This window comes from Microchirus variegatus, assembly GCF_963457635.1.
Source record: "Microchirus variegatus genome assembly, chromosome: 9".
NCBI lineage: Eukaryota > Metazoa > Chordata > Actinopteri > Pleuronectiformes > Soleidae > Microchirus > Microchirus variegatus.
This window is the reverse complement of record NC_139810.1, coordinates 1,087,501-1,108,665: the sequence shown is the minus strand read 5'-3', so window position 1 is coordinate 1,108,665 and position 21,165 is coordinate 1,087,501. Positions and strand designations below refer to the sequence as shown.

At 42.2% G+C, this 21,165-nt stretch overlaps 1 protein-coding gene and 1 long non-coding RNA gene across 2 annotated transcripts in view; one reads left to right on the top strand and one right to left on the bottom strand.

Moving 5' to 3' along the window:
- Positions 1–6,009: 6,009 nt before the first annotated feature.
- Positions 6,010–7,847, bottom strand: LOC310931486. The gene is made up of 3 exons (XR_014592922.1): positions 7,805–7,847; positions 7,475–7,568; positions 6,010–6,300 (listed from the first exon to the last, which is right to left on the bottom strand). It is a non-coding gene; the product is annotated as an uncharacterized lncRNA (long non-coding RNA).
- A 9,817-nt stretch (positions 7,848–17,664) lies between these two features.
- The window catches only part of atp6ap1a (ATPase H+ transporting accessory protein 1a), a gene marked incomplete at its 5' end in the record, with an annotated part of 9,315 nt that continues 5,814 nt past the window's right edge, over positions 17,665–21,165 (top strand). Inside the window, 4 exons of the mRNA XM_083894867.1 lie at positions 17,665–17,792; positions 18,747–18,873; positions 19,431–19,505; positions 19,601–19,794. Coding sequence (XP_083750993.1) covers positions 17,665–17,792; positions 18,747–18,873; positions 19,431–19,505; positions 19,601–19,794 — 524 coding nt within the window. The remainder of the gene's footprint in view (positions 17,793–18,746; positions 18,874–19,430; positions 19,506–19,600; positions 19,795–21,165) is intronic.

The window sequence follows — 21,165 nt, the reverse complement described above, 5'->3', positions numbered from 1 at the left end:
AAAAAAAGTAAATTAATCAGTTAAACACTGTTGATTTCTTCTCATGCAGCCGGTTTTAAAACTATTCTGGTTGACCGTCAAAAGACCGTCTCTCCTCCAGCGAGGCAGCCGGGAGCTCACAGACTGAACTGATATAGATACGGTTCATATGTATAAAACACATAAACAGCGGGAGAAATGGTGGGCGTGAGTCTATATATTTAATAAAATGGAAATGTACTGTTAATCTCATAAATCTGCGACTTTATTTTCTCGTATATTTGACACTTTTAATGTCGTGAATCTGCGACTCCGAGCTGTCACTCAAAACTCAGCAGAGAGCTTCCTAAGCCCCGCCCACTCTAAGCCTTGTTCTCTTATCGATCGATTCGCTCGGTTTGCACAAGTTACAAATCCTTTTGCACCACTTATACCACCTAGAGCGAGGAGAAAAAGTATCTGAAACTCGTAGAAGCAGATTCGAGCACTTGTATCAATTGACTTGTAGTTGTGTACCTGTAACAAGGATTTGTGTACCTGTAACAAGGATTTGTGTACCTGTAGTCCTATTTCATGTTAACAAGGTATAAAAAAAATATTTACAACTTCAACTTTACGGTTTACAAATGCACAAATATTGCAGATTATGAAACACAGGTGTGTGAATGTGTTTTGCACCAACTGCACTGCAACTATTGGAGCAATAAGATTTGTGTACCTGTAACAAGGATTTGTGTTAACAAGGTATAAACATTTTTTTTACAACTTCAACTTTACGGTTACACATTTGTGACTTTAGTGTGCGCATGTGAAATCTACAGTTACATGTGCTTGTGACTTTTGCACCAAATATACCTTCATATTTTAAGGCCATTCGGTGAATTCTGCCCTCTCACCCTCTGTCAGTCCACTGTTCCTATCAAGTAGAGTTCTTTCCAAGACTTTTTCAACGAAGCTTATTCTTCTTTTGTGAGTCACTTTGGATAAAAGCGTCTACTAAATGCTCTTCTTCACGGTTGCCCCAGATGCAACGACAAAGGCGTCATAAAACTATATCTAATTTTAAAGCGGAACCTGGACCGGAAGTTCCAGTTAACGCTGTTTTTTGGTGTGTATCTGTGTCATTACCTTGTTTACGAAGCCCTGAAGGTTCTAAACAAACAGTTCAGCCACTGCTGAGAACGTTGTGTTTTATTGTTATCTCTGGCTCAGCGAGATCTCTGAAAAAACCCGGTCCGGTTACGTAAACAGCGGTTCTCCTGAACAGCAGATCAGGAGATTCACGGATCCAGCCCCAAAATAAGAGCAAAACAATCAATCAATCAATCAATCCACTGGAACAAAACTAATTCTAATGAAGAACTACACTTCCCAGCATGCTTTGGGAACAAATCCCGCTCTAATTGATCATTACAGAGCGACATTAGATCGTTCTGATTAGAGAAAGGCGAATGTCCGCACAAATGCGTCATATGCATTTATGTCCTTTTGACTCGCTAATGAAGTGATTCACACACATTTGGAGACCGGGGTCTGATTCTACCGGTTTAGAGGTTTAAAACGAGCTGTCAATCACTCTAATTGACCAAGGTAAGCCAGAGCTATGGCGCTGTGTAACTGAAGACGCTGCAGAGTTGTTATTACGCACCGCACAGGAAGCATCCATTTACAGACAGTTATAATAGTTGTTGTTTTTTTTTTTCAAAACAAGTTCTCTTTAGATCTGTAGTGACATATAAATAAAATTAAATGTTTTTAATAATTTGGTACCTAAGAAATCTCAAATGGCACAGATGGTGCCAAACTGTGCCAAAAGTGAGAACGCCCAGACATCTCTTTACTAAAACCTCTGTAATTTCACTCTGCTTCACTTCAGCAGCATCAGACTTTGCACAGCTCATGTCCACATGTTGTTACATGACCTCCATGTGTTTTTAAGCTCCTACTGCATATTTTAAAGGTGATATTTGCTTTAAAATGCATTATTTTTTTAGGCGAGAGAAAAAAATCCTTCAGTTATGCTGTGTTCCAAGTACATTTACTCTGACACAGTGACATCTACAGTGAAACTTACACCTCTGGTGGAATCTCACAAGTGTTAAATGTATTTTGATTCCAAGATAACTTTACTTTTGGGATTGTTTTACGTCGTTTCTGATCATTTGTGTTAAATACAGAAGTAAAAATCACTGTCACAGATCGGTGTGTTCAAAGCTTATTCAAGTAGAGAAAGACTCATTTTAAGTCAACATTTCTGATTGTGACAAGGACAACTTTTGTCTTTTGGCAAATTACGGTCATTTACGAGCTAGTTTTAAGTTTTCTGGCCAAGATGAATTAGGTTCCCTTGAAACAAGGACATTTAAAACTTTTCTCGAAGAAGATTTGGGTTTTTTCTAATCGTGCACACGGACACGTTTTCTCTTGCGTTTTCTCTTTTAAATTGTTGATCTCAAATTGTTTAATGTTTTAAATTGTTTTGAATTGAATGAATTGCCTTGTGTAAGAATGGTGCTATACAAATAAACTTGCCTTGCCTTGCCTTGCATCACATGGTTCAACAATCATTAAAAAAAAAAAGCCTATGATAATCAACCTTTACCTTTCAACCACAACTGTGCATGTGCATAGTTGCCAACTGGGGATTTTTCTTCCATGGAAGTGAGAACATGCTATAAAACTGCATCATCACAGTCATAATGTAGCTCACCCTGATTCAGTTCTGAATTTCTATTCATTCTCTGGAACAGGTCCAAGCAACAGTCAAGTTCAACGTGACAAAGACGATGATGACGCCCTGGAGCCCATTTTTAGGGTCGTTTTTTATACAATTTTATAGTTAAAAAAACACATGTTCTCCTGCACCTCAGGAGACCCATCTGTTAAACTCCTGACACCACCGTCATTGGTCTGATCCTGTATCTTATCTGTATTTTGATACCAAGATAATCCACATAGAGCTTGTAACTGCAGAGATTTACTCTATTTTGTTTGGGCATGTCATTTTTCGAGCAGGGACTCCAAAAAGAGGGTCAGGGAAGAAGTGGTTAAATGTAAACGTAAGTTTCTTGTCTTTCCATTTAGGCCGTGTCTCCATCGCGGCTCAGTTTGGAACGCTAAAGTCCTGGGTCAGACAGAGAACAGCACCTTTACTTGGTCGGCAGGTTGTCGGCGTGGAACGCGGCGTGGAGACACGGACACCGACGTGGATGCTATTCACACACTTTAGTTCAGGTAACGCACACAACGTACATGCGCATGCGGCAACAGGCACGGCTTCCTACAAGTAACACCAGCAAAAGCACCACCAACTCTTAACAGAAGTATATATCTACATATATATATAGATATATATAATATATGACGCTGACAACGACGTGGAGCGCCCACAGCAGACAACAATGGAGGACATCCAGCAGCTCACTTTGTGGCTGTTTGTCTCAACAAGACAAAGTGGGAACAGACTGCAGGCGTTTGCCTCGACTTGGTGATATTTTACGCCCAATCGTTTTTTTCCCGATGCCCAATCAACTGACTGTTCTGTACCGTATCTGACCTTTTTACTGTGGTACCATGAGGGTAAGGTGCCAAAGACTGGAACAGTTGGGGCTGGTTATTTTGGTACCGTTCCTAATGGAAAAGCCAAGATAATATGAACTGTCCTGAACCACTCCAGTGTGACACTGTTTGGTTTCGAAATAGGTCGCTCTGTGAAACTGTCAGTGACTCACCATTGTCGCTAATGAGCTGGCTCCACCATGATTCTTTTCAAGTTCCACTCCTTATTGTTTGTTTAGTTTTATATTGTTTGTTTTGGACTGAGTTCATTTAGCATCGACAGTTCCAGCCAAGTGTTGAGAGTTACAGTTGAACTTTGGTAGAAGTTTACAGCTGGATAGTTTATAACACAAATACAGCTCCATTCCGGTCCTTGTTAGCAGAACCAAAGTTCAGAATGTGACACCGTCTTCTTACATCAACTGAGGAGGAACCGGTAAAAATGGATTTTCAAGACAATAAAACAAGCCTAATTTTTGGGAAACTGTTTTGGGCTTAGAAAAAAAATGCATTGGGATTGTTTTACGTCGTTTCGATCATTTGTGTTCAATACAGAAGTAAAAATCACTGTCACAGATCCAGGGTTTCCCCCAGAAAACCTGCTAAGTCCGGTGGTACCTCTCGGGCCCACCTGTGGCCCACAGCGTTTTTGTAAAAACATAAAAAATAAATTAAAGGTTCACAGGACATTTAAATATGACTATTATGTGTTAGGGTAAGATATTTATTAACAATACTTAAACACCAACTATAGAGTCTTACAAAAAGACACTCTTGAAATTAAATAAATAATATACATTTTTTTCACTTAAGTTAAATATTAATTAAGTAATCGGCCAGTGAATCTTAAAAGAAGCCATGCAATGGTTACATTTAAAAGTCAAATAAATCAACATAAATAAGGGAATAACAGATGCATCAGATGAGCTGATGTCTTTAGTTAACTGCTCAAAGAGAGAGAATGTCATTTCCACGCCGATAACTAATTCATATTGTGTATTTTGTGAATATTTAATGCTAATGCTAAAACAGAAGTTAGCATGCTAATATTTCATGATATATATATATATATATATATATGTTTTTTTTTTTAATGTGACAGAATGTCATTTCCACGCCGATAACTAATTCATATTGTGTATTTTGTGAATATTTAATGCTAATGCTAAAACAGAAGTTAGCATGCTAATATTTCATGATATATATATATATATATATGTTTTTTTTTTAATGTGACAGAATGTCATTTCCACACCAATAACTAAGTCATATTGTGTATACACACAAACTACAAGAATAGAATAGATACTTAAACGTGACTCATGATGAGCACATGATGCTGGATCCTGCAGTTTGGATAGAAAATATGTTGTGCTGTTGATCATGACGGATAAAAGCATGAACCTTTGATCCATGTACAAGTGACATTGAGAGTGTGTGAGATAATTGATTATACATATAAATGCAGTTGAACTCGTCGACCTCTGACACCAACGTGTTACGGAGCTGCAGGTGTTGACAGACGTTTGAACGTCTCCTCTCGCTCGTCCTGTTCTTTCTAATCACGTCTTGTTCTCGTTTCACAGCCGTATCATTAAGACGTGGTGACGCACTGACAGACTGTGTTTGTAGCGCTGACACTGGAGTATTGATTTGATCGATTTGGGGAATGTGAGATATGTTATAGCACACGTGTCAAACTCAAGGCCCGGGGGCCAGATGTGGCCCCGCCACGCCATTTTCTGTGGCCCGCGAGTGATGGATTGGTCTTAAAAATCTGTGTTAAAATAGGTCTGTGCTGCTTTAAGGCGTGGGTTGAACATAAACTACATTTCCCACAATGCATGGCGATTGCGTTACCCGCAAAGTGACGGCACCGCCACTAGATGGCAGTGTATCATTGTATATGCGTCACGCGACGAGTGAAGTTGAATAAGTAATAAATACAGAAAGTTATTTAGCAATATGTTACGGAGTAGTTACCTTTAGTTTACATTATATTTGGTTACATTTAGTTACATTTATTCTGTATGACAGTTACATCTTGGCCCTTTGAGGGTAACCATGATGCTGATGTGTCCCTCAGTGAAAATGAGTTTGACACCCCTGTTATAGCACGTCTTATTGAAGGTGTAAAAACCTGCGGCCGTGAACGCATCATTTAAAAACCAGGAAGCGTATCGTCATTAGCAACATATGTGGATCTCAGCGGCTCTGTTATTGTTGTAAATTAGACTGTGGCAGCAGGTACAACAAGCTCCCGCTGTGGGGAGGACGTAGGTGTGCGTTTACGGCTCGCGTATTAAAAAACTGTCGGGTTTAAATCGAGCTCGGGCTCGTAATTACGGTTAATCTGTCGGGTCGGGCTTTTATTTAGTGGGGATCCTGTCCGGCCACTGTCATTTCCTCACAAATTTTCTCCTTTGAATTGCGCTAATGCACTAATAAACACACACACACACAGCAGTGAGTTAAGGAGCATCTCAGCTCTTTATTTCAGTGTGAGTCACATCATGGATTTCCAGCACTCCAGACTTCCTGTGCTTCCTTGAAAAGAACCAGCCGACCGTCATTTTGCATGGTCAGATGCATTCTTTGACTGTGGCCATCGCTGTGTGTATTACTGGCCCACAGAGCTTCTGATTCTTTGGAGTAAATGACCAGGTTGTTATCCGTCTGCAAAAGGAGACGGAACGAAGCCTTGCCACAGGTATCTGAAGCCCAGGTGGGCGACCATTTGTAGATGACAAAGTTGCCGTCATTCTGTTGGACGAGAAGAAATAACTCAGAGTTAGAAAGTTTATGAAGGTTTGTTTTTTGTTTTCACTCACTCATTTATTTATGATTTTATACATCATCATCGTCACAGGAAGATTCATGAACAAGACACAAGAATCAAGGCGAACAATGCCGAACTGTAGATCATTTAAAAAGAGTCCCTGCTCCAAATGCCCAAACTAAATAGAGTAAATCTCTGCAGTTACAAGCTCTATGTGGATTATCTTGGTATCAAAATAAAGATAACACTTGTGAGATTCCACCAGAGGTGTAAGTTTCACTGTAGATGCCACTGTGTCAGAGTAAATGTACATGGAACACAGCGTAACTGAAGGATTTTTTTCTCTCGCCTAAAAAAATATTGCATTTTAAAGCAAATATCACCTTTAAAATATGCAGCAGGAGCTTAAAAACACATGGAGGTCATATAACAACATGTGGACATGAGCTGTGCAAAGTCTGATGCTGCTGAAGTGAAGCTGAGTGAAATGACAGAGGTTTTAGTAAAGAGATGTCTGGGCGTTCTCTCTGTTGGCACAGTTTGGCACACTCTGTGCCATTTGAGATTTCTTAGGTACCAAATTATTAAAATCCCATTTAATTTTATTTCACGTCACTACAGATCTAAATAGAACTTGTTTCATGCAGCCGTGCAGTGATGACCACGCCCATGTTGCGTAGGTACTATTTTTGTCGCGGGAAAACCGACCTAAACTGTGCCGAGGTGAGGTCGAGCTGGGGACCAACCATTCAGTCTCCATCCATCCATCCATCCATCCGTCATCGACTGCCGTGCCTCGGCTGTGCCTATCTCAGCTGACATAGGGCTATAGGCGGGGTCACACCCTGGAATTTAGAGTGCCAAATTTACCTAATCCCCACATATTTTTGGACCGTGAAAGGCCCTTGTCCTAACCGGAGCTTGAAGTTGATCCAACTGGGGCTAGAACCCGGGAACCTGGGTCTTCTTGCTGCAAAGGCTAGAGTGTGCTGACCACTACACCAACCGTGGGTCCCCATTCAGTCTCATTTTGTATTTTTAGTTTTTATCTTTTATCTACTTTCTGTTATAGAAGGAGTTCTGAAAATACCATCAAACACCAATCAAACCTTGACGTGACCTTTTTCTCAGTCATTTAAAGAATATTTGTCTCCTCACCTGGAGAACGGCTTTGTAATCACCATTCAGACTCAGCAGGTACTCCCCTGCATGCAGCTCCTGGTCAGTGCTGAGTGAGTTTCGGTTCATGGTTCTGGGAAAACACAGAGTTTGAAAAGGTTAAGAAGCCTTTTGTACCAGTCCAGGACCCTTTTACCTGCAGCCCCCCAAAAAATGACCTCTTTGCCCTGAGGAGAACAAAGTAACTGTAGTGGACACTTCTTCAGATCCATCTTCAAAATTTTAATCAGAGCTTAATTTAAGGAGTAAAAATCATCAATGAAAACATTTTTCTTGTTTAAGATTCAAAGGAAGGTTTCAGAAACTCACCAGCTGTAGCAGGTTCTTCTGTCAGAGAAAGAGCTGAGCAGGCTGAAGTGGTTCTGCTCTGAAACCAGTCCACTTTATATCAGTGCTGGAAGAAACGTGGGTGGACAACTTCACCCAATCAGAGACATCTGATCAGATCTGGTGATGATGTCACACTCCCCTCACTCAGGTGGAAATACCAGTTCAACAATGTCATTAAATTTAACTGCAACTTTAAGAAGCTTCAGAAAGAGACAATGGACAAGAACAACTTATGCACACACTAAGAAACCAAAGTACGAGACTAAAAACCTAAAAAGGTACAAATGCTTTGTCGCTCCAGTTGTACCCTATCAGGGTATAATCACTGTACCTTTAAAATTTGTACCTCTAAAGAAACATTTATGAACCCCTAGTGACAAAAATGTACCTGTACACACTGAGAAAGGTACAGTGCTTGTACCCTGATAGGGTACAAAAGGTACACTCTCGTTCTTAGTGTGTGTAATTAACTAAATAAAGTTGTCATTTTGAAAAGTTGTGTGAATCGGCGAGTAAATGACTTAATCCTCAACGTTCTTAGTTACTCATCACACCAAAGCACTGTCGAGAAAGTATGTGGTCATGGGCGTGACCTTGGACCGTTGTGGCGACACACCGGACAACGATGTGGAACGTGACACACCGGACAACGATGTGGAGAGCGACACACCGGACAACGATGTGGAACGGGGCGCACTGGATAATGACATGGAACATTGCACACCGGACAACAACGTGGAACACGGCACACCGGACAACGACGTGGAACACGGCACACCGGACAACGACGTGGAACATGGCACACCGGACAACAACGTGGAACGTGGCACACTGGACAACAACGTGGAACGTGGCACACTGGACAATAATGTGAAACACTGCACACCGGAAAACAACGTGGAACGGCACACCGGACAACAACGTGGAGTGCTGCACACCGGACAACGACATGGAACACTGCACACCGGACAACAACGTGGAACACTGCACACTGGACAACAACGTGGAACACGGCACACCGGACAACGACGTGGAACACAGCACACTGGACAACAACGTTCAACGGCACACCGGACAACGACGCGTAGTGTGGCACACCGGACAACAATGTGGAACACTGCACACCGGACAACGACGTGGAGTGCTGCACACCGGACAGTGACGTGGAACACAGCACACTGGACAACAACGTTCAACGGCACACCGGACAACGACGCGTAGTGCTGCACACCGGACAACAACGTGGAACACTGCACACCGGACAACGACGTGGAGTGCTGCACACCGGACAGTGACGTTGGAACGTGGCACACCGGACAACGACGTGGAACACGGCATAGTGGACAACGACGTGGAGTGCTGCACACCGGACAATGACGGGGAACGTGGCACACCGGACAACGACATGGAACACGGCATAGTGAACAACGATGTGGAATGGCACACCGGACAACAACGTGGAACATGGCACACCGGACAACAACGTGGAACGTGGCACACTGGACAATAATGTGGAACACTGCACACCGGAAAACAACGCGGAACGGCACACCGGACAACAACGTGGAGTGCTGCACACCGGACAACGACATGGAACACTGCACACCGGACAACAACGTGGAACACTGCACACTGGACAACAACGTGGAACACGGCACACCGGACAACGACGTGGAACACAGCACACTGGACAACAACGTTCAACGGCACACTGGACAACGACGCGTAGTGTGGCACACCGGACAACAATGTGGAACACTGCACACCGGACAACGACGTGGAACACAGCACACTGGACAACAACGTTCAACGGCACACCGGACAACGACGCGTAGTGCTGCACACCGGACAACAACGTGGAACACTGCACACCGGACAACGACGTGGAGTGCTGCACACCGGACAGTGATGTTGGAACGTGGCACACCGGACAACGACATGGAACACGGCATAGTGAACAACGACGTGGAATGGCACACCGGACAACAACGTGGAACGTGGCACACTGGACAACAACGTGGAACGTGGCACACTGGACAATAATGTGGAACACTGCACACCGGAAAACAACGCGGAACGGCACACCGGACAACAACGTGGAGTGCTGCACACCGGACAACGACATGGAACATTGCACACCGGACAACAACGTGGAACACTGCACACCGGACAACGACATGGAACATGGCTCCCCGGACAACAATGTGGAGTGCAGCACACCGGACAACGACGTGGAGTGCGGCACACCGGACAACAATGTGGAACGGCACACCAGACAACGACATGGAACATGGCTCCCCGGACAACAACGTGCAGTGCGGCACTGGACAACGACGTGGAGTGCGGCACACCGGACAACGACGTGGAGTGCGGCACACCGGACAACAACGTGGAACGGCACACCGGACAACAACGTGGAACGGCACACCGGACAACAACGTGGAACGGCACACAGGACAACAACGTGGAACGTGGCACACCGGACAACGACGTGGAACACGGCACACCGGACAACACACAACACTAATATGACCAACAGAGGCCGCCAGAGGCTTGTTACGTGAATGGGGTGAAGTCTGCCATCTCTGATTGCCTTGTTTTGGACTGAGTTAATTTAGCAGCGGCAGTTTGACCTGAGTGTTGAGAGTTACAGGTTTGGGATTTTTGTATTGGGCGTCTTCTTCCATTGAAGTGAGGAGCGAGGACAGGTTAAACTGTGTCATCGCAGTCATACGTCACCTCACCCTGATTCGGTTCCACTTATTAAATTCTATTCATTCTCTGGAACCGGTCCAATCAACAGTTGAGGGTTATGTCCTTAAACTGTTCCACTTTACTGTTTAAAAGTACTAGACACTGCAAATCCTTTAAAAGGAGAACCAGTGATATGTCCAATTACTTCACCAAATATCCTCTGGTGGATTTTCCATGCCAGTAGTTTGATTTGACAGACGCTGCAGTTGAACTCGTCGACCTATGAGTGTTTTTAATGCCATGCTAGCTGGTACCATTGACTTGCGCTAGCCATAGCACCAGCAAACTCGGCAACTCGAAGAACTGAATGAAATTTCTTGAAAAAGTCTCCAGACGTCTCCATCACACCGACTGAGTTGGAAAATAGGGTCTTGACGTGATCACACACTAATGTACGGAAGAGAAAATGGGAAAATAAAAAAGAGTGAATTCTGAGATTCAGTTTGTGTAAAAACACACTTTGTTTGAGGGGAAATGTGAGAAATGTGTCAACGGCACTTTACGAGCTTGTCAACACGATAACTTGACAAATATTCAACATATTGCTGTCAAACTGGCACTGTCCATGCCTCTTACAAGTATCTTGGATAAGTTCAAAGATGGGTGACCTTGACCTACTTTTCAAGGTCACAGCTGTACTTGGAACTTGGAAAATAGCAAAAAACCGGCACTTTTCAAGCTTGTCAACGCCATAACTTGACAAATATTTATTGTATTGCTGCCAAACTGGCACTGTGGATGCCTCTTACAAGTATCTTGGATTAGTTCGAAGATGGGTGACCTTGACCTACTTTTCAAGGTCACAGCTGCACTTGGAACTTGAAAAAATAGCCAAAAACCGTCACTTTTCAAACTTGTCAACGCGAAAACTTGACAAATATTTATTGTATTGCTGCCAAACTGGCACTGTCCATGCCTCTTACAAGTATCTTGAACAAGTTCGAAGATTGGTGACATTGACCTACTTTTCAAGGTCACAGCTGTACTCGGAACTTGGAAAATAGCCAAAAACCGGCACTTTTCAAGCTTGTCAACGCGATAACGACAAATATTTATTGTATTGCTGCCAAACTGACACTGTGGATGCCTCTTACAAGTATCTTGAACAAGTACGAAGATCGGTGACCTTGACCTACTAGTGGCCTTTTCAATTTTGCTTTAAAATTTGCATAAAAATGTGGGCGCATGGACTCAGCGCGGAGCATTAGTAGTCGTCGACTATCACAACTCTAGTTTGTTTTTTATTTCTTCTTTGTAAAGAAATGCACCAGGCAAGGATCGCTGCGACGGGTTCTGCAGCTGCACTCGTTATGTAAAGTGTTGGCAGACGTGATTTGAACGTCTCCTCTCGCTCATCCTGTTCTTTCTAATCACGTCTTGTGTTCTCGTGGCTTTCACAGTCGTGTCATTAAGACGTGTTGACGCGCCGTGTTTGTGCCGACATGTAGACGAGACGGATTCGCCCGTCAATTGCTGAGTTTTTGTTTTGTTGTTGTATTTTTACAATGGTTCTGGCACCAGGTGATTATCTCGTTACATCTGATTACAAACCTGTTTGCTCCTTTGTGTGGATTGACAGTTTGTCATGAGAGGACATGCAGTCACTTTGCTGGAGCTTCATCAGCTTTATTCTCTCATGGGAAACTGTTGATTGTCCCTTAAAACGTTTGCTCCTTAAGGCAGAACCTTTTATGTTGTGAAAGTTCATTATGTCTGCTGATTGAACTTAGACTGTCTGTCTTCATGTCTGTGTTGTCCGTCCATACACAGGTGCATCTCAATAAGTTAGAATATCCTGGAAAAGTTCATTCATTTCAGCAACTCAAATAGTGAAATGTGTGTATTGTATACATGCAGAGCCTGACCGGAATGAGGCAGACGACTGATGACGCTACTGCAAAGTCCTCCCCGAGGTTAGCTCCATGTATCAGCAGAAAAAAGCACATTTAAAGCTCACATAGAGTGGTCCTGTTGCACATATATGTTAGTTATGGAGGTCTACTTACATACATTAACTTGTTTTTATGCTCAAAAACCTCCTAGTTGCTGTAAACGAGCCGATAGAAATCCTCTTTTCTGACGCTGTTCCTCAGCCGCGATATTTCAGACATAAATCTCACCCCCAGAAGACAGAGTGTGTTGTGATTGACCAGTACCCGGAAGTGACATATTCAGCACACCCGCTCTCAGAAGCACAGCGCCCCCCTCTGGAACGGTGGATGCACTGCTCCTCATTATCAAAACATTGTTTTAACAGTGTTTAAAAATAGCTTCTTCACGACTCCCCGCCTCAGTCCCTTTGACGACCTTTGACCCAGAGTCAGACCCAGAGTCAGAAGACACTGTCGCTCGTGAAACACCTCCACAACGGACGTTATTCTTCTTCTGCGGTTCAATGTACGCAACAGGATGTGCCCGGACTAGTGCCCGGAGCAGGAGGATCTGCTGTTCAGGAGAACCGCTGTTTACGTAACCGGACCGGGTTTTTTCAGAGATCTCGCTGAGCCTGAGATTACAATAAAACACAGTGTTCTCAGCAGTGGCTGAACTGTTTGTTTTGAACCTTCAGGGCTTCGTAAACAAGGTAATGACGCAGATACACACTAAAAAAAACAGCGTTAATTGGAACTTCCGGTCTAGGTCCGCTTTAAGTATCCTAACTCTGGGACTCAGACTGACAGAGGATGCCCAACTGTTAACATACTTGTTTATGTTCGGCATTGTCTCAGTTCTCCTCAGATCTGAGCTGCTTCCAGTAAAGCCTTGTTCAACTTAACTCATCTCTGACTCCAGGAAACTCCATCCTCGGTCGACTCACCAAATAATCAAATCTCCGCAACAAATGTAATCCAGCTGTTGTGTTGGCTGTGTTTGTTTTTCTCCGGCCTCGTAAACGCTATATATCACGAATGTGATTGAAATCTCCATGGTATTCGTGTTCAAGTGACTGCCGGTACACACATCCAAAAACACTGACAAAACTACACAGATGTAGCAGAACTAGCTAGCGGCTATTTGCCGAGTGCACTTGGAAAATAGCCGCTAGCTAGCTAGTTAGCAAGCTGCTTTCATTAATGGTCAGTTATTTTCTGACATTAGCGTTCAAAGCTCAACGGTCCTTTGGATGTGTATCAAACCAACATATTCCAACACAATTCGTCATTGTAACGCGCTTATTTGCGAAATTATATACGACGCAATTTCTCCTCAGCAGATGTGGCCGCCATCTTTGTTGGGAAAAATCGCAAAGCATCATGGTTAATTTCATCTTCCACTTCTTTTTAAGCCCGCACCAGAGCTCACTACATTTTGAGGGTTGATTATAATTAGAAAATCGCATTTCCCCTTGATCCTAGCTACACGAGAACGAGCTAAATTTAGGGTCAGGGCAAAGTTTTAGGGTTCGGGGAGGAGGTATTGGGGCGGGGCCTTAAACTACTTCAGTCTGTATATAATACACACATTTTGCTATTCGAGTTGAATTACTGAAATAAATGAACTTTTCCACTATTTTATTGAAATGCACCTGTATCTGTCTGTTGTCGTGTAAAGCCGGCGTTAATTAGGGTAAAAAAAAAGTCTCAGTTTACTTCCTTGTTTCACAGTCAACACATGAGACTCAGTCAGTCGACATTTAATCATCTACACCTCTTAATTATCTGCTGAGACACAGATCACTTTCATGACCCGGCATGTTTTATTATGTGGACAACGCTCCCGGGTGAAACCGACAAAATATTTGATCAGATGTGTCTTTTGGTTGAGACGGCGACGGCGTTTTTTGGGGCTTAAAAACGTCAAAATAAAATGAAGGCGCCCTCCAGAGTGGAAACCTTAAAAACGCTCCACCGTGGCGTTCCCGTCTAAAGGGTTGAAAACGCGTTGACGTCAGATCCATGTGCAGAACAGACAAACAACAACAAACATGTGGGATTAGAATCCATCAGTCGCACATTCAAGTCGTCTTTAGCTGCTACTCAGCGCTACTAGAGAGAAGAAGAAGGAAGTTTCAACGCTCCTGCTGTTGTTGTATGGCAGTGCTTCACAGCGCCACCTAGCCACCTGGCATGCATACTACATCACATTTCACACACTTTAGCGTCATCGTGTCCGTGCAGATTTACACCCTAAGACGCTCGTCTAAACGCGGAATAAAAAGTTTGTGTTCAGATCTTTGTCGTGTAAAGCTAAAGCCTTAAATCGGAACTAGACCTGAAGTTCCAATTAAGGCTGTTTTTTTAGTGTGTATCTGCGTCATTACCTTGTTTACGAAGCCCTGAAGGTTCTAAACAAACAGTTCAGCCACTGCTGAGAACGCTGTGTTTTATTGTAATCTCAGGCTCAGCGAGATCTCTGAAAAACCCGGTCCGGTTACGTAAACAGCGGTTCTCCTGAACAGCAGATCCTCCTGCTCCGGGCACTAGTCCGGGCACATTGCGTACGTTGAACCGCAGAAGAAGAATAACGTCCGTTGTGGAGGTGTTTCACGAGCGACAGTGTCTTCAGACTCTGGGTCAAAGGTCGTCAAAGGGACTGAGGCGGGGAGTCGTGAAGAAGCTATTTTTAAACACTGTTAAAACAATGTTTTGATAACGAGGAGCAGTGCATCCACCGTTCCAGAGGGGGGAGCTGTGCTTCTTAGAGCGGGTGTGCTGAATATATTGGCCAATCACAACACAGTCTGTCTTCTGGGGGTGAAAGTTCCCTCTGAAATATCGCGGCTGAGGAGCAGCGTCAGAAAAGAGGATTTCTATCGGCTCGTTTACAGCAACTAGGAGGTTTTTGAGCATAAAAACAAGTTAATGTATGTAAGTAGACCTCCATAACTAACATATATGTGCAACAGGACCACTCTATGGGAGCTTTAACATCTTTGTGAGAGTCATTGTGACGGCTAAATGTCTCTACTGCCCCCTACTGTACCAGACCAAACCGTATGACGATGGCGGTGCGTTGGTGCTGGTCGTCTACAGCAGCGTTTCAAACGGTCAGCTCCTCATCGTGCTCTGCAGAAGCCCGATAACGGTTCAGGTGTTCTGGAGCAGGGCAGCATCTGAAACATGAGGCACGGTGTTCCCTGAGGACCAGGGTTGGGAAACGCTCTGGTCTACCTCCATTGTCCCAGCTCGTCACCACTCAAATGATCTCTAAATGTCAGCACAATCTCAAGCGCTCTGATCGTCGCTGTGAGCCGGCAGGCTTCACTCGTCCTGGCACGTTTCACATTGAAATAAAAGACAGTAAATCAATCACGTCTCGATCAGGTTTCGCTGCCAACTCACGCACACACTGACAGGTGAGCACTCCACACTTGTGATTTTCCATTATCCAGTCCTAGCACTCGACTCGGCTCCACCTGGGTTCTTTTTCTCCTCCGTCAGTGATAGAACTTGGTACCTGGTGTTTTGTTTTAGTTCCTTTAAAGCAGGGGTTCTCAAAGTGTTGATACCTGAGGGCCAATTTAGGAAGCCAACATTGGACTGAGGGCCGCTAAAGGAAAAAAACGGAAAAAACCCCCGAAAGAAATCCCATTTGTAATCATTTTAATGACCAGAATACAGTTCTGCAGTTTAGCGTTAAGTAATTTAAGCGTTAATATAATAACGCTTTATAATTTACTGGGGAATTACCCAGTATTTTGGCCATTGTTCTTACCTTCTAATTACAGGTTAATACCAAGTAACACATTTCTGTTACCATATATTCACTGGGTAAATAGCTAGTAATTGGGGACTGTAGCTACCTGCTTATTACCAGCTTATAACACAATAATACACTAAAATTCACCATATAGAAACCAGGTAAATACCCAGTATTTTTGTTTACACTTATTTGTCTGTATCCAGTAATGTCCAATAAACATTTAACAAGCTTAGTAGCTCCTGGATTAAAACTATCAACTGTAATTCACTGGGGGGGCCGCCAGAAATGTTTCTGTGGGCCGACATTGGCCCCCGGGCCGCACTTTGAGAACCAATGCTTTAGAGTGACGAGCGCGGCGTCCGACACAAGAATCAACGCCAACAAAATTCCCAGCCGTAGATCTTATTGTCTTAGCTGTATCTTCTTTCAACTAAAAGGTTTCGGGTTTGATTCCCAGTGGGCTAGTCTACACGCCGATGTGTCATTGGGCAAAGACACTAAGGCTTTAGCTTTACACGTCAATGATCTGAACGCAAACCGCAAAAGTGTTTTTTTATTTCTCGTTTAGACGAGCGTCTTTGGGTGGAAATCTGCACGCACGCGGTGACGCAAAAGTGTGTGAAATTTTATGTAGTATGCATGCCAGGTGGCTAGGTGGCGCTGTGAAGCACTGCCATACAACAACACCAGGAGCGTTGAAACTTCCTTCTACTTCTCTCTCGTAGAGGGAAGTAGCAGCTAAGACATGTTTTTTGTTTTGCATTTTTATTACCTTGTTCCGGTTGCCTCTGTTTTACATTATTATTTAATTTAATGCTGTATTTTTTTACATATAAAAGTCAAATCTTCGTATTACAGGAGTGTATTTTGAATCCCCCCCCCCAACCCCAGTAAAAGCACAGTAAAGAAACACAATTCCCTGTACAATGAAAATACCAGCATAAAGTAGAAAATAAATGTTTTTATAGTATAAATATAGATAAAGAAAAATACTAAATATATATCTTTTAAATAATAATAATACACATGCATAACATATATATAAATACATGCAAAATCTGTACATAAAGTGAACCCTGGTTGGTGCAAAATGCTGTGCAAACGGATTTAAAGTGACAAGTAATAGATGAAAGGTCACACACACACTGATCATATAGTATCTTATGGTATATTTTCTTATTTTCTCTTAACTAATTTAAAAGACGATATGTCTATTTGTTTTTTTCGTGAAATAATTGTCACATGATTTAGATTTTATTTTTGTTTATTTTTAAATATAAACCATGGATGTATTTGTAAACCCACACACTTCCGTGATGCGTCTCTGTGAGAAAAGAAAAAGGGGGCGGGGCGTCGCGTTGCCATGGCTGCATCATCCTCTCCGTCACGTGACCTAGCGTCGCTGACGTCACCGCACCTGCTCCGCTCTCCTGTCAGTAAAGATGGCGTCCTCTCGGGCTCCGCTGCTCCGCAGCTCCGCGGCTCTCGCCGTGTTCCTCGGCCTGTTGAGCGTTCTGAACGCGGGTGCGTGTGACGAGCAGGTGCCGCTGCTGCTGTGGACGAGCGGAGGGTGAGGACGTGTCCGTGTGTGTGTGTGTATGTGTCCGGTCACCGGGGGGGAGGCGAGCTAACGGGCTAACGGTGCAGTGGCTAACTAACGGTTAGCACTGACTCTGTAATAAAACACGCACTGAGGCTAAGTGTTAGCTTTTTCCAATCCTTAATCTACGACGAGAGGAAGCTCCCGTGATAAATGTTCATATAAATGTGTTGTCATTTGATTAAACCTTTTTTTATTGACAGTATTATTCGTTATATCATCACAACGTTCGCTGTTTGGCTTATTTCAAGGGCAGATTTACCCACAATGCACCTGCTTCAGGCCTGGTACTAGCATATATTTGAGTGAGGAGTCGTTGAAATAAGATAGTATTTACTAAAACTTATCTTAACTTAACCTCTCTTATCTGAACTTTCAAACAAATAATAAAGTATTTATAATAAAATAAAGCTGAAAAAAATTGTCATACAAACGCATATAATGCATTGCATACTATTTCCCCCTTATCTTGTCACACAGTGTCTTATCTATTCTTATTTTCTCTTAACTTATCATTTGAAATAATGTGCCAAACGTTCATGTTTGACTGTATGTGCAGTCACACTATTTATTATATATCATTTTCTATTGTTTATTTTAATATCTATGTCTTTTTCTATACGCAGGGCTGCAACTCACGATTACTGATAGATAAACGATTCGTCTGTCGATTTATTTTCCTGATTTTATTTTTTGGTCCAGCATAAAACGACTAAGATCATTTCTTATTTTTCCACTTTTTCTTTCTTTGATGACTGAACAATCACTGCAGTAAAGTAGCATGTTTGTCGGTACAGTAGGTTTTGTACTGGTTTTTATTTTGTTTTCCTTCATCAAGTTGCCTTGGTTTGATTTAATCCCTACAAAATAAATACTAGTACTATTTTCTAAATTAATGCAAATCCCTCCTGTTCTTTTCATCAGGACGTCTGCACCGAGTCAGGCTCCGCCCACTGCCGGTCACATTGTGGGACAGCAGCAGCTCGCTGCTTACCTGGAGAACGCTCTGAACATGGGTCCAAAGAACGTGGTTCTCTTCCTACAGGACAAGGTACACACACACACACACACACACACACACAAGACTATCACGGTCAAATCTTGTGTGATTTGTGCACCGGAAACAAGGCATGAATTGATGGATCATGGATCTTCCAAATAAAAATCACAATGAGTCGGATTATTGAACTGACCCATGTTTTTGTAATCAATTACGTCGACTACAAAAATTGTCATGTTGTTGTTGTTGTTGTTGTTGTAAATCACACACCGGCTGCTTCATGCTCGGCTGTAACTGCAAACAAGCGCGACCAATCACACACTCCATCCAGAGCTAGCTACAGGTAGTGCTGGGTGCAGTATTGCTCGCTGTTTAGATCCTGCAAGGAAGCAGAGAAGAAGAAGAAGATATGTCAGAAATGTGAAAATATTCACATTTAAGAAGCTGAAAAATGACAGAAACACGAAAATATTCACATTTAAGAAGTGTGATGTAGTTAAGTGAAATATGCGGGATGTTTTATTTTACTACTTTTCCCTATTTTGGGGTAACGCAGTGCTATTTTTTATCCTGAGCCCTGTATTTATTTCCTGCTTGTGTGTGTTCAGATGAGTGTGGAGGACTTCACTATGTACGGAGGAGCGTTCGGAAACAAGCAGGACAGCGCTTTCCCAAACCTGGAGGTAAGATGGCCGCTGATCGTCTCAACTCTTCATCCTCTGTGTGTCGGTGAGTGAGTGAGTGAGAATACAATACAATTGTCTCTGCTGTGTCACAGGGGGCGCTGATGTCGTCGTCCTCCTCGCTGGTGTTGCCCTCCGTCTCCTGGCCCGCCTCCAACGCAGTGATTGGTCAGCTCCAGGACCAATTAGACACCTCCCCTTTGTACATGGACCCGGAAACACTGAGTCAGCTGAGGCTCAACGCCTCTTCGCCCGCACTGCTGGTGTTCAGGCTGCCGTACGGCGTCGGGTACGAACGCCACACACACAACCAAAGCCTTATCACTTACCTTAACCGTGACCAGTTAATGACTAACCCTTAACTATAACCACATTTCAAATCTTAGTCCTTTGTTTTATGAAGCAAAGAAACCAGAAAATATAGAAAAAAGAAAGAAAATATTCACATTTAAGAAGCTGAAAAATGACAGAAACGTGAAAATATTCACATTTAAGAAGCTGAAAAATGACAGAAACTTGGAAATATTCACATTTAAGAAGCTGAAAATGACAGAAACACGAAAATATTCACATTTAAGAAGCTGAAAAATGACAGAAACGTGGAAATATTTACATTTCAGAAGCTGAAAATGACAGAAACGTGGAAATATTCACATTTAAGAAGCTGAAAAATGACAGAAACGTGGAAATATTCACATTTAAGAAGCTGAAAAATGACAGAAACGTGAAAATATTCACATTTAAGAAGCTGAAAAATGACAGAAACACGAAAATATTCACATTTAAGAAGCTGAAAAATGACAGAAACATGAAAATATTCACATTTAAAAAGCTGAAAAATGACAGAAACACGAAAAAATATTCACATTTAAGAATCTAAAAAATGACAGAAACATGAAAATATTCACATTTAAGAAGCTGAAAAATGACAGAAACATGAAAATATTCACATTTAAGAAGCTGAAAAATGACAGAAACGTGAAAATATTCACATTTAAGAAGCTGAAAAATGACAGAAACGTGAAAATATTCACATTTAAGAAGCTGAAAATAACAGAAACATGAAAATATTCACATTTAAGAAGCTGAAAAATGACAGAAACGTGAAAATATTCACATTTAAAAAGCTGAAAAATGACAGAAACATGAAAATATTCACATTTAAGAAGCTGAAAAATTACCAAAACACGAAAATATTCACATTTAAGAATCTGAAAAATGACAGAAACATGAAAATATTCACATTTAAGAAGCTGAAAAATGACAGAAACATGAAAATATTCACATTTAAGAAGCTGAAAAATGACAGAAACGTGAAAATATTTACAAATAAGAAGCTGAAAAAGATTATTTGATAATTAAAGACAACCAGCAAACGATGATGAATCGATTATAAAAAGTAGTTGACACTTAGTTAATGATTGATAAATAATCATTGCAGCCCTAATTATTTGTTTTAATCAACAACAATGTGCTTTAATCAATATGCAACTTATTCATGTTCTCTTACTAAATTAAACACTTACTCTTCTTATGATCAAATAATCAATTTAAGTGTTATATATATATATATTTATATTTACATATTTAAAGCTCACATAGAGTGGTCCTGTTGCACATATATGTTAGTTATGGAGGTCTACTTACATACATTAACTTG